The sequence below is a fragment of the Macadamia integrifolia genome, chromosome 11 (assembly GCF_013358625.1).
Source record: "Macadamia integrifolia cultivar HAES 741 chromosome 11, SCU_Mint_v3, whole genome shotgun sequence".
NCBI classification, from domain to species: domain Eukaryota; kingdom Viridiplantae; phylum Streptophyta; class Magnoliopsida; order Proteales; family Proteaceae; genus Macadamia; species Macadamia integrifolia.
Window position 1 is genome coordinate 1,523,496 of NC_056567.1, and position 10,745 is coordinate 1,534,240.

Below are 10,745 nucleotides of genomic sequence, written 5' to 3' on the forward strand. Positions count from 1 at the left end.
CTTATCTGTGAGAATGAGTTTTACTATTTTCCGTGGAAATAAACTAAAGAAAAACTTAAAAGAAGAGCCTCTTCCATCCCATCACTAAATGAACAATAAACAAAATTTGGAACTAAATCTATTGCCACTAAATGAATAATAAATAAATTTGGAACCTGATCCATGATAATGTAAAAGAGAGCCATTTCAGATAACATATAAGCATAGTAAGTACTGAACAGAAAATCATATTATCCCCTAAGACAAAAATTAGATACCCGTATTAACAACCTCCCCCAATCCCCATCCATCCCTCACAACCTAGAAGTTGATGTGAACCAAATGGATAGAAATGGAAGGGAGTGCCAATAATCTAGGTCAAAACTTGAAATGCTGTCATCTTCTAAGTGAAACTCCCCTAACTTGTCACATTTCGATTCATTAAGATAGAAATATATGGAATTTCTTCTAAATCCATGGTAATCAAGTGCTGAGCGAGAGAAACCAGTACTTGTTTTGCTAATAAATATCATTTGATCACCCAAGTCCTCCACCTTAATCCAACATCTACCCTTTGTATCTAACTTGAATATCTTGAATGTACCAGATTGGTTAAGAAACAAACGACATCTTAAAACCACCAACAACTCTCCAAGAGATTCCACCAAATAAATGTCCTTCAATGCACGGGAGTCAAATTCTCTTGCTGGAGGAGCGATGTGACACCTTGTCCCTTTTGGATTAGGGTCAAACTCCACAAGTACAATATCAAATTTGAAATTAATGGCATACACTACTCCATTGTAGAATATAATGTCTTCAAACCAAGAATGGTTATTTTCAATGGCAGTCCACTTCTCATCCCTTAGTCTACAGAAGGCTAAACAGCCTAGACCCAATGAATCGGACTCCAAGGATGAATAGATCACCATGACAACACAATCATTAGTCGCCACAAGGGATCCAATTTTATTGTCAAGAGGAGGCGACAACAATATAGCCTTGTCAATGTGATTGAGAGAAGGAAGAGTAGCTTTAGGTGGAAGGCCAATTAGTACCCTGGTCATTGGGTTCAAAAGGAAATTGTTTCCTTGATTAATACCCTCCATTATCAACCATCCCCAGTTAGACCCACAACACTTAGTCTCATATACTTCAGGCGGCAATTCTAACCTGAAAAGCTTGCTATTAAAGAGACTGAAAATCCATGGGATTTTGTTTTTGGCAGCAAGAGCAATCCATTGCCAGGACAGGCAGACTTTACTAAAGTTATGGAAGCTCACCAGGTCTAACTTGTTTAGAATAAAAATCATGATATCCTTTGGAAGTGCAACAATAATATTCTCCACATTCCGCCGACCAGTAGTTAAAGAGAAAGAAATAGTATTGCAGTCGCGAACGAAATCCATCCTAACTTGCAAATAACCAGGGATACCACAGTGTTTGGGAGCTTAAAACTTCACCTGCTAATACTTGAAACCGCTAGAAGAAGAACAAAGGAGGAAGAAGAAGATTTGAATACCTGTAGCGACTGAGATCGTCGATGGTGATCTTTACTTAGAATGTCTAATCTCACTCTTCCGCTTCATACAATCCTTCCTTGGTTCCAAACTTCGATTCGATTCAAGGTAACTGACCCCTAGAGGCCTTTCCTTTTTTGTTAGGATCCTTTCCTAGATATATGCAAGTGATTTAGGGTTGGGAATCAAAAGTTATTATTAAAAAAGGGATCAGGATCAGATCGGGTCCAGCCGATCCCGATTCTAACCCCATCCCGATCCGATTCTAGTCTGAGATAAGGGGAACAACAGAGAGCTGCTTTATTGTGAAAAAGCTCCTCTACTGCGTGATCCGTCGCCTTGAAGCACCTCGAGACAGGTTGATAATGATACTCTTAACAGTAGCTGATATAGTATTCCAAATTTCCAATGGTTTGGACAGTATTAGAGTTGACAGGAAGTTTAGCACATTCCTTTTGAACCTAAGATATCAATTAATTTTGAGTGTAAATGACGGATTGAGCGCAGTCATCACCAAGATCCCGGATCCCAATTGACAGTGGGGCCACCACCCTTACTGCAGCTGCCCTCTTCCTCCGGAAGAAGGCTAGAGGGTGCGCATCTATCCGGGACCTTACCTAAAATTACTTCTCCTGGTCGACATCCATGTTGGGTTGGGCTTTGCCTCAAGCCTTTTTCCAATGCTTCCTTCTCAGGTTTATTAGTTTCACAAGAAGCAAACACAGCACATACAAACAGAAACAAACGAAAAGTGGTCAATCCGACTCGGCCGATCCCTATTTTGGAAAGTAGGGTTAGGGCAGTTTCATATTTGATTCCAAACCTATCTCTATTGGACTGATTCGACTACTAATTCCGATCTTTGAAACTTTGGTCACACTCAAACCCATGTCTGAAATTTCGCATAACCCAATGAAAAGGGAGAAAATGGAATCACGGGCTATGGCCCAGCTGCAGAGTTAATATAAGAGAAACCATTTGTCCCTCCTTTAATATGGTAAGTCATAAGTAGTCACAGTGATTTTCTTGAGAACCCTGATTGGACCTGAACCGATAGCCCGGCCCAACCATCCTTTGAACCCATTAGATATAGTCATCCACTAGACAATCTCACATCCTTAAAGATAAGAGTAGAGGCTTATCCATCCATTTTTGAAAAATATTGGTTAGAGGAGATGAGCGCCTCGGCATTAGCTCTGGGCTCTTTCTCCTCCCTAAAGCTTAACAAAACCATCAAGACAGCAGAAGCAACAACCTAAAAGATAGCGTTTTTCTGAAAACTCTCATAATCACTCTCTTTCCTCATTCTCAGCCATAAGGAAAGGCAGGGTATTCTGGACAACATTTTCATCCCCTATTATTTCTTTCCCCACCTTCTTTATCGAATAGGAAGGAGGTGGATGTAGCCCAGGGGAGACACAGATCTTCCTAACCAGGAAATCTAAGGTCGGCCGGTGGGCTCCCTACTTTCCCTTCCCCATAGTTTGAACGACAACGATGTCGTGGTTGCAATCCCTCTTCCAATTTTTATTCCTTCTCTACATTTTCATCAATGGGTTTTCTGCGAATCATCCCATATTCGCGGCCGCCAATAGATCATCTGCAGTTCACTTCGAGATGATCCACAGACATGATCCAAGTTTTGGGTGAGAAAATCTTAAATCGCTCCGAAAGCATCAAGGAGCTCTCCTAATTTTACTCCCCCGGCTTCCTCTCTTTCCTCAGATCTCTTTAGTGTTGTTTTTGAATAATGCATACATACATGTGGATCTTTCAAAGAATTGATGGATGTTAATTTCATGGGTTTAGGTTGTTGAGATTATTGGATCTTCTCTATCCATGGAAGTATGTTAACTGAGTTATAGATATACACGAGGCCCCCTCTCACTCTATCTTTAGACATTTCTCTCTCTCTCTCTCTCTCTCTCTCTCTCTCTCTCTCTCTCTCTCTCTCTCTCTCTCTCATGGCAGGTGGGCCTTCAATGGTCTGTGGTCATATCATGCATGAAATCATAAAAGTGGTCCTATTGTCCTCTTTGTCCATAGGAAATATAATATGGTTAACAATAATGAAAGAAGGATTTGAAGTACTCCTTGATCACTTGCAAGAGAATTAATTAAACATGAACTTCTTATTCTTCCAGGGATCATGATACTGAGAAAGGGCTTAGAGAAGAGCAAGTGATAGGCAATAAGGAAGCCAACAACTTGGTGATCCCAGAAGATGGTCATAACTGGAAAAAATATGGCCAAAAGTTCATCAAAAATATAAGAAAAACCAGGTAGAATTTACAGATAGCCTGACTGAGGTTAATTGAAATCGTCCACAAGTTCTGAGAAATACTGATGTGTGTAGTTTTGTGTTTAAATTTCTCATATATAGAAGTTATTTCAAGTGCCATAAGACGAATTGCAGAGCCAAGAAGCGAGCAGAATGGTCTGCCTCGAACCCGAAGAACATCCGAATTAGCTACGATGGGGCTCATACCCATTCCCCTTCTATTCCCCAACAAGGTTCTTCTCAAGAAGAAGCTTCAGCTTCAAGGGTCCAGCCATTGAAGGAACCAGATCAGATCGGGTCCAGCCGATCCCGATTCTAACCCCCATACCGATCCGATTCTATTCCGAGATATGGGGAACAACAGAGAGCTACTTTATTATGAAAACGCTCCTCTACTGCGAGATCCGCGGCCTTGGAGCACCTTGAAGGGCGTGTTCCTTTATATGTTGGGTTTCATAGCAAGGGGTTTTAAGGCGTGGATTTGAGCCCATGACCCTTATTTGGGTATTTTTGTAATATGGAACTTAATTTGGGTAATTTGATTAACATAAATATTAGGTGAGTAATTTTATTAAATAAAAGAAACCCAAACCCAATATTTTGAGTAATCGGGCAATTATTTTCCGGGAAAAAAAAATATGGAATTCCGTATTAGTTGCTTGTTTTCATTTTGAGTCTTTCCAGCTTGCGTGACTACCATTCCCTCTTTTCCATATTGCATTGTCTTATAATTTGTCCATGAGGCAGCTTAGATACCTTGTGACAGTTAAAAAAAAAATAAAAAATAAAAACTCTTGAGACAACAAAAATTTACCTTATTTTTATATTTTATATCTAATGTTCTTAGTTCTAAGGCAATGACAATAAAAGGGCAAGAAAGGGCTGCTTTGGTAAGATAGTCAAACAAACTACCGTAGGCATGCATGACGATATTTAGGGCGACCTATCATCATTCCACTTAACAGATTGAGAATCAACTACTTTGATAAGCTTTTCCCTAGAGGATGATATTTAATATTTTCTGTCCAAAAAAATAACAAGCACATCAATGGAGAAGCTCCGTCATCTCCAAACCCTAATTGAACATTGTAAAAATTTGGTAACTCATCGATCATATTTGCATCCGAGGAGAACCATTTCAAATAGGTTACACAAAAAAAGTAGTCAATAGGAACAGAAAATAACATTATATAATGTTCTTCATAAGAAGAGTTTGAAGATATAAATCAGATACCCCATCTCAACATTGCCCCAAATCTCTTCTTACAAAGGGATTAGTGTAAACTAGATGGGCAAAGATGGAGAAGAATGCGAACAATTTGAAGAAAAAGTTTCAATGCTACTACTATCTTCCAAGTGAAACACGCTTGCCAGTCCATTGTTAGAGTCATCTGTGAAATATATGTAATTTCCTTTAAATCCAGGGTAGTCAAGTGCGGAGAGAGAAAAACCAATTCTCGTGCCGATAAAGAGCATTTGGTCATCCAAGTCCTCAATCTTAATCCAGCACGGACCCTTTGGATCTAACTTGAATATCTTGAACGTACAACATTTTATAGCCATCAACAACTCTCGAAGACATTCCACCAAATAAAAGGATGTAAAACTAAGTTCCACTTTTGGAGGAGTAATGCTACAACTTGTTACTTTGGGATGAGAACCCAACTCCACAAGCATAAGATCAAATTGAGAAGTAATGGCATACAATTTTCCATTGTAGAAAATAATGTCTTCAAACCAGTAAGGGTAATTTCCAACGGCAATCCACGACTCAGCACCTGGCCTACAGAAGGCTAAACAATGGCCACAATGAATCGCTATGACCACACAGTCATCCATTGCCATAGAGGATGCAATATAATTACCATCCAAATTGGAATTGTTAGTGGTAATAGCAGAATGCGGCAACAACATAGCCTTGTGAATGTAGTTGTAGTTAGGTCCCTTTCCATGCAACAAATGTGCAACTCCAGGATGACAAACAGGAAGAGTAGCATCTTATCCTCCATTATCATCCATCCCCATTTAGACCCACAACATCGAGCTCCATCGACTTCAGTCGGAAATTCTAATCTGAAAAATTGGTCATTGGAGAGACTGAAAAACCCATCATATTCATCTGTTGTTGAGGAGTAAAGCATGAGCCATGAGAGTTCAGGTCCCCTATATATCTTGGCAATCAATTGCCAAAACTCCTGTAACCACCAAGTCTCACTTACTTAGGATCAACATCATGATTTCCTCTGGAAGTACTGTTGTAATATTATTCTCAATAACACCTCGGGAATCAATGGTGTTCTTCAATTGGTTTCTATTCATACTGTGTGTGGTTGAGTATGGAACAATTGTATTGCAAACGTTGGGAAGGGAAGCCATGCAATGCAAATAACCAGAGAAAGACCACACAAGACCAGTTGAATAAAAGGAAAAAGATTTTGTACCTGGAACGACTTCTGTTCAGTCAATCTAGTCTGAAACCTAAAAGCCTTCGTTCTAAACTTCTGTTTGATTTCACTGTGATGGAAACAGTCGGAAATCAGTCAGGATAGGTTAGATTCCGCCCGAACCCTAAAAAGGAAGTTTGAATCAGACGATCGGAAGTTGGAGGAATAGAGAACGATCCCATTCCTCCTTTTTCAAACCGTGATCAATGAACCCTAACTTTTTAATTAAACAGATAAAAACCCAACTCCAATTGCAATGTGGATCAAATCTTCATACGAGAATCATTCACGAACGGTATTCGATCCACACTTGAACTCTACTAAAAATAAAAATTAATCAAAGAAGAATAAAGATTAAATGAAGTTCAAGTGTGGATCAAACACTGTATGAAAGTGTAGTAATTCTGACTCATCAAATTGTTGAGACTTTATAATATCTCAACTTTTTTTTCTTTTTTTTTATTAAGACGTGGAAGAATCACATTGGGACTAATATCATCACATACATAGGGGAAGTGAGCCAACCTGTCATTAAAACTTAGCCCACCTAAAAAATATCTACATCTGGTCAAAATTTTCCACTCTTTTTCTTTTTCACAAAAAAAAACCCTCAAAGGGGGAAGATTAATGAACCAACTCTACCAAACATCTCTGTTTAATCAAGCAGAGGTCTTCCGGAAAGAAGGATATCCAAAACCCATTCCCTTTTTTTTTTTTTTGTTTTCCTTCCAAGAGACTATTGGTCATGCAAATGGATCAGTTGCTTGTTCGATCACTTGGTCATACGAGTTAACATTCAACATCTGTCTTTTTTTATTTTTAAATACAACCATCTTTGTCCTTGTAATAGCAGAATATGGGACAGGTGTTGGAGGTTGACTTGTGCGACAAGGTGATCGTATGAGCAGCGGATCCTATCTCATTGGTCATTATATAGTAACCCACATAGGGACAAAGCAGACCCACAAAGGAGTCAAAAGGGTCCACGACCACACTTCTTGGAAAGCAAGAAAATTGGTGTAAGTCAGGCACCGATGCACTTAGTGTAGTTAATCAAATGACCAACCCTCCAATAGTAACTTCACTAAGCACTGTAAATCGTCAAACCAAGGTTCAAGTGTGCTCCAAAATCCATTCAAAGGGTAAGTTTGTCCACTCAGAAATTGCATGGGCATAAGAATTTTGACCTACTCAAAGCTCAGCCTGGATAAATATGTAGAAAATTATCTTTTACTTTGATGAGGATTGACCTTCAATTTGTGTTACTTCGTAGACACAAGATACAGTATGACATTAAATAATAGAAGACAGTAGATGCCTCTATCTTATAACATTTGAACTATTTGGTAAAGAACAATACCCCACAATTAAGAGGTCATGAGTTCAACTATCCTTGGGGCCTACCTACAAAAAAAAAAAAAAAAAAAAAAAGGCTAAAGCAACATCAAAATAAGGTGGTAGGTCCCTTAGTTCCTTTGAAATGGTGTCCCAATATCATACACTCCATTAGGGCCTGCACCGGTAGGCCCGACCGAGCCCGACTTGCTTAAGGCCCGACTTGAACCGGCCCGTTTATTAAATGGGCGCCACTAGCCCATTGGGTGCCCGACCGACCTGACACACTTAAGAAGCCCGCTAGAACTGACTCATTTAGCCCGACCGGCCCGACCCCCTTAAAAAAATGCCTAAATGCCACTAATACTACAAAATATGAATAAATAATATATAGGACTAAAATATCCACATTCTAAATGGGACATTCAATTGTTAAAAGGAGTGTAATTCTTGCAACTTAGATTACATTTTAAAGACATGATTTCCTTGGATCTTGCTAAATGGGACATTCAATTGTTATCAATTGTTCAATTGTTAAAGATATGATTCCCTTGGTTCCAGAATTGTGAATATTATCCTCTAGAGTTTTAAAGCCAATAGTTTAATCAATTTAAAAAAGGATTTTAGGGTAGGCACGTTTAGAGCCCTTTTAGAATTAAATATGTCCATAGCCCGTTTAAGACCCGTATATGCCCCGTTTAAGATAGCCCGATTAAAGCCTGACACCGACTAGCCCGATTACAAATTGTACCATGCCCCCCAAATATAGGCCCGTTTAAGTAAACAGATGTTCACAGTGCAAGGATTTCACACTGCCAGGCCCAATTAGGCCCGACCAAGACCGGCCCAGCCCGACCGATTGACACCCCTACCCTCCATTATCAACCATCCCCAGGTAGACCTACAACACCGAGTGCCATAATTTAGGAAATTTTAACTTTGAAATTTTTTAATGGAAAAGACTGAAAAGCCACTGATGATATTGATCTATTTCAATCATATTTTTCCAGTGCCAAGTGCCAACTAGTACAAACTTATTATTACATTCGCTCTAAGGCATGGTTTTAAACTTGGATTCATTGGCTGATGATATGTATTGGTGTCAGCCAACACCTATGTCGATGCCTGGTTGATATTAGATCGGTGCACGGTACACTCATGGGTACGGAATTGTCAATATGATACTAGTATCTTTGAGGAAAAAATGTCTACAATCGACATCGACTGATATTATCTTCATATTCAATCTAATACCAATATCTGATAGTTAAAACCATGTGAGGATGGATTCATGATGTGGTTAAGAATATAGAGGCAACAAGGGTACATGGATCAAATGTTGACTTCCCTTCTTGATTGTGTCGCTCATGTTGGTAGTACTGGATTGGGATTTTTTTTTTTTTAAATAAAAATTATACGTAATGGAATTAGATATAAATAACTTTAGGAAGAAAAAACGGCACCTGACTATATACTTGCACCCCACACACAGTAAGTGCAAAAATACCACGTCATCCCTCACTGAAGATGCTCATACGCATCCTTCCATTAGTCGAGAATATTGCTCCATAACTTTAGCAATAATATATAAAAAAACACTGCTGAAAAAATTATTTCAATAATATAACAAAAATAATTAAAGTAAATAAAATAATTAATTTTATAGTTTTTTTATGATGAGATATTAGTATCAAAATGAATTAGTATAATAAATAAAACCATGGACAAAAGAATCATGCCCGCTTGCACGTGTCAACATTTAGACATAGTGGGTACTGGGTGCAGATACACCATGCTCCCGTGCTGAAGACGGTTGTGCTCACCCTCCCATTGGCCCCGAGTGTTGACGTGTACTTGCACCAAAGGGCAGTGTTCTCTTTCCCATAAAACAAATACATATAAGAGCTGTAAAATTCTAGTGGTGGTCTAAAGTTACCATTGCTAAATAAGGTTTACTATATATATATATATATATATATATATTGATATTGGGTAGCAAAAAAGGTTTACTATATTACTTCCATTTAGGTTTATCCAATGACGGCCATTTCCGCCAGATTAAAAACTGCGTTATTAGGGTCACTTTGATAAACTTTTCCATGAGAATGAGTTTTAGTAATTATTTTTTGAAACAAACTTAACAAACACTTAAAAATAAAGAGCACCTCCATCGAATGAACAATGTATAAATTTGGAACCTGATCAATAGCATTTGCATTAGATAGGATGAGAAAAGGAAAAGAGAAAGCCATTTCAAATATCATATACATAATAAGCACTCAATAGAAACAAAAAATCATATTTTCACCATAATCTTAATCATAAGACAAGGTTAGATACCCCATCTTCACAACTGCCCCAAACCACCTCCTTTGCTCCCAAGAAATTGGTGTGAACCAAAAGGGTTGAGATGGATACAAAATTGAATAATCTGAGATCAAATCTGCAATACTATCATCTTCTAAGTGAAACTCACACACCTTGTAGTAATTTTTCACTCCACGCTCGAAGAAATATATGGAGTTCCCTCTAAATCCAGAGTAGTCAAGTGCCGAGAGAGAAAACACAAAGCTAGGAATTGTGTAACTCATAAATAGCATTTGATCACCCAAGTAGTCCACCTTAACCCAAGACCGACACATTTGATCTAACTTAAATATCTTGAACATACTTCCTTGATGAAAAAATGATGAACGAAATCTTATAACCATCAACAACTCTCCAAGACATCCCCCCAAATGTAAGGACATCTTATTCCAAACGGCATAGTTACTACCCTCTTTTTATGGAAAAGCAATGTTACAGCTTGTTCCTTTCAGACAAGGGCCAAACTCCACAAGCATAAGATCAAATCGGGAAGTAATTGCATACACTTTTCCATTGTAGAAAATAATGCCTCGAAATTGGCAATAGTACTTGTCAATGCCAGTCCATATCTCATCCCCTAGTTTACAGAAGGCTATACAGGTTTTTCTACAAGAGAAGTCTGGACAGCATGGTTCACAGAAGCGTGAATAAATTGCCATGAAAAAGTTTAGCCTTTTGTAGACCAGGGGATAAGACTTGGACTGTTTTTGAAAATAAGAATTCTGGGATTCAAGATATTATTTTCTACCACGAAAAAGTGTATGCCATTACTTGCCGATTTGATCTTATGCTTATGGAGTTTGGGCCTCGTTTAAAAGA

General features: G+C 38.5%; 2 protein-coding genes across 2 annotated transcripts; both read right to left on the reverse strand.

Moving 5' to 3' along the window:
* Positions 1 to 293: 293 nt before the first annotated feature.
* LOC122093879 (putative F-box protein At5g55150) lies at positions 294 to 1,388 on the reverse strand. Its single transcript, XM_042664424.1, has one exon. It carries the CDS (start codon positions 1,386 to 1,388, stop codon positions 294 to 296), a length of 1,095 nt encoding a protein of 364 aa, XP_042520358.1.
* Positions 1,389 to 5,064: 3,676 nt separating this feature from the next.
* LOC122093880 (putative F-box protein At5g55150) lies at positions 5,065 to 5,619 on the reverse strand. The gene has a single exon (XM_042664425.1). It carries the CDS (start codon positions 5,617 to 5,619, stop codon positions 5,065 to 5,067), a length of 555 nt encoding a protein of 184 aa, XP_042520359.1.
* Positions 5,620 to 10,745: the final 5,126 nt, after the last annotated feature.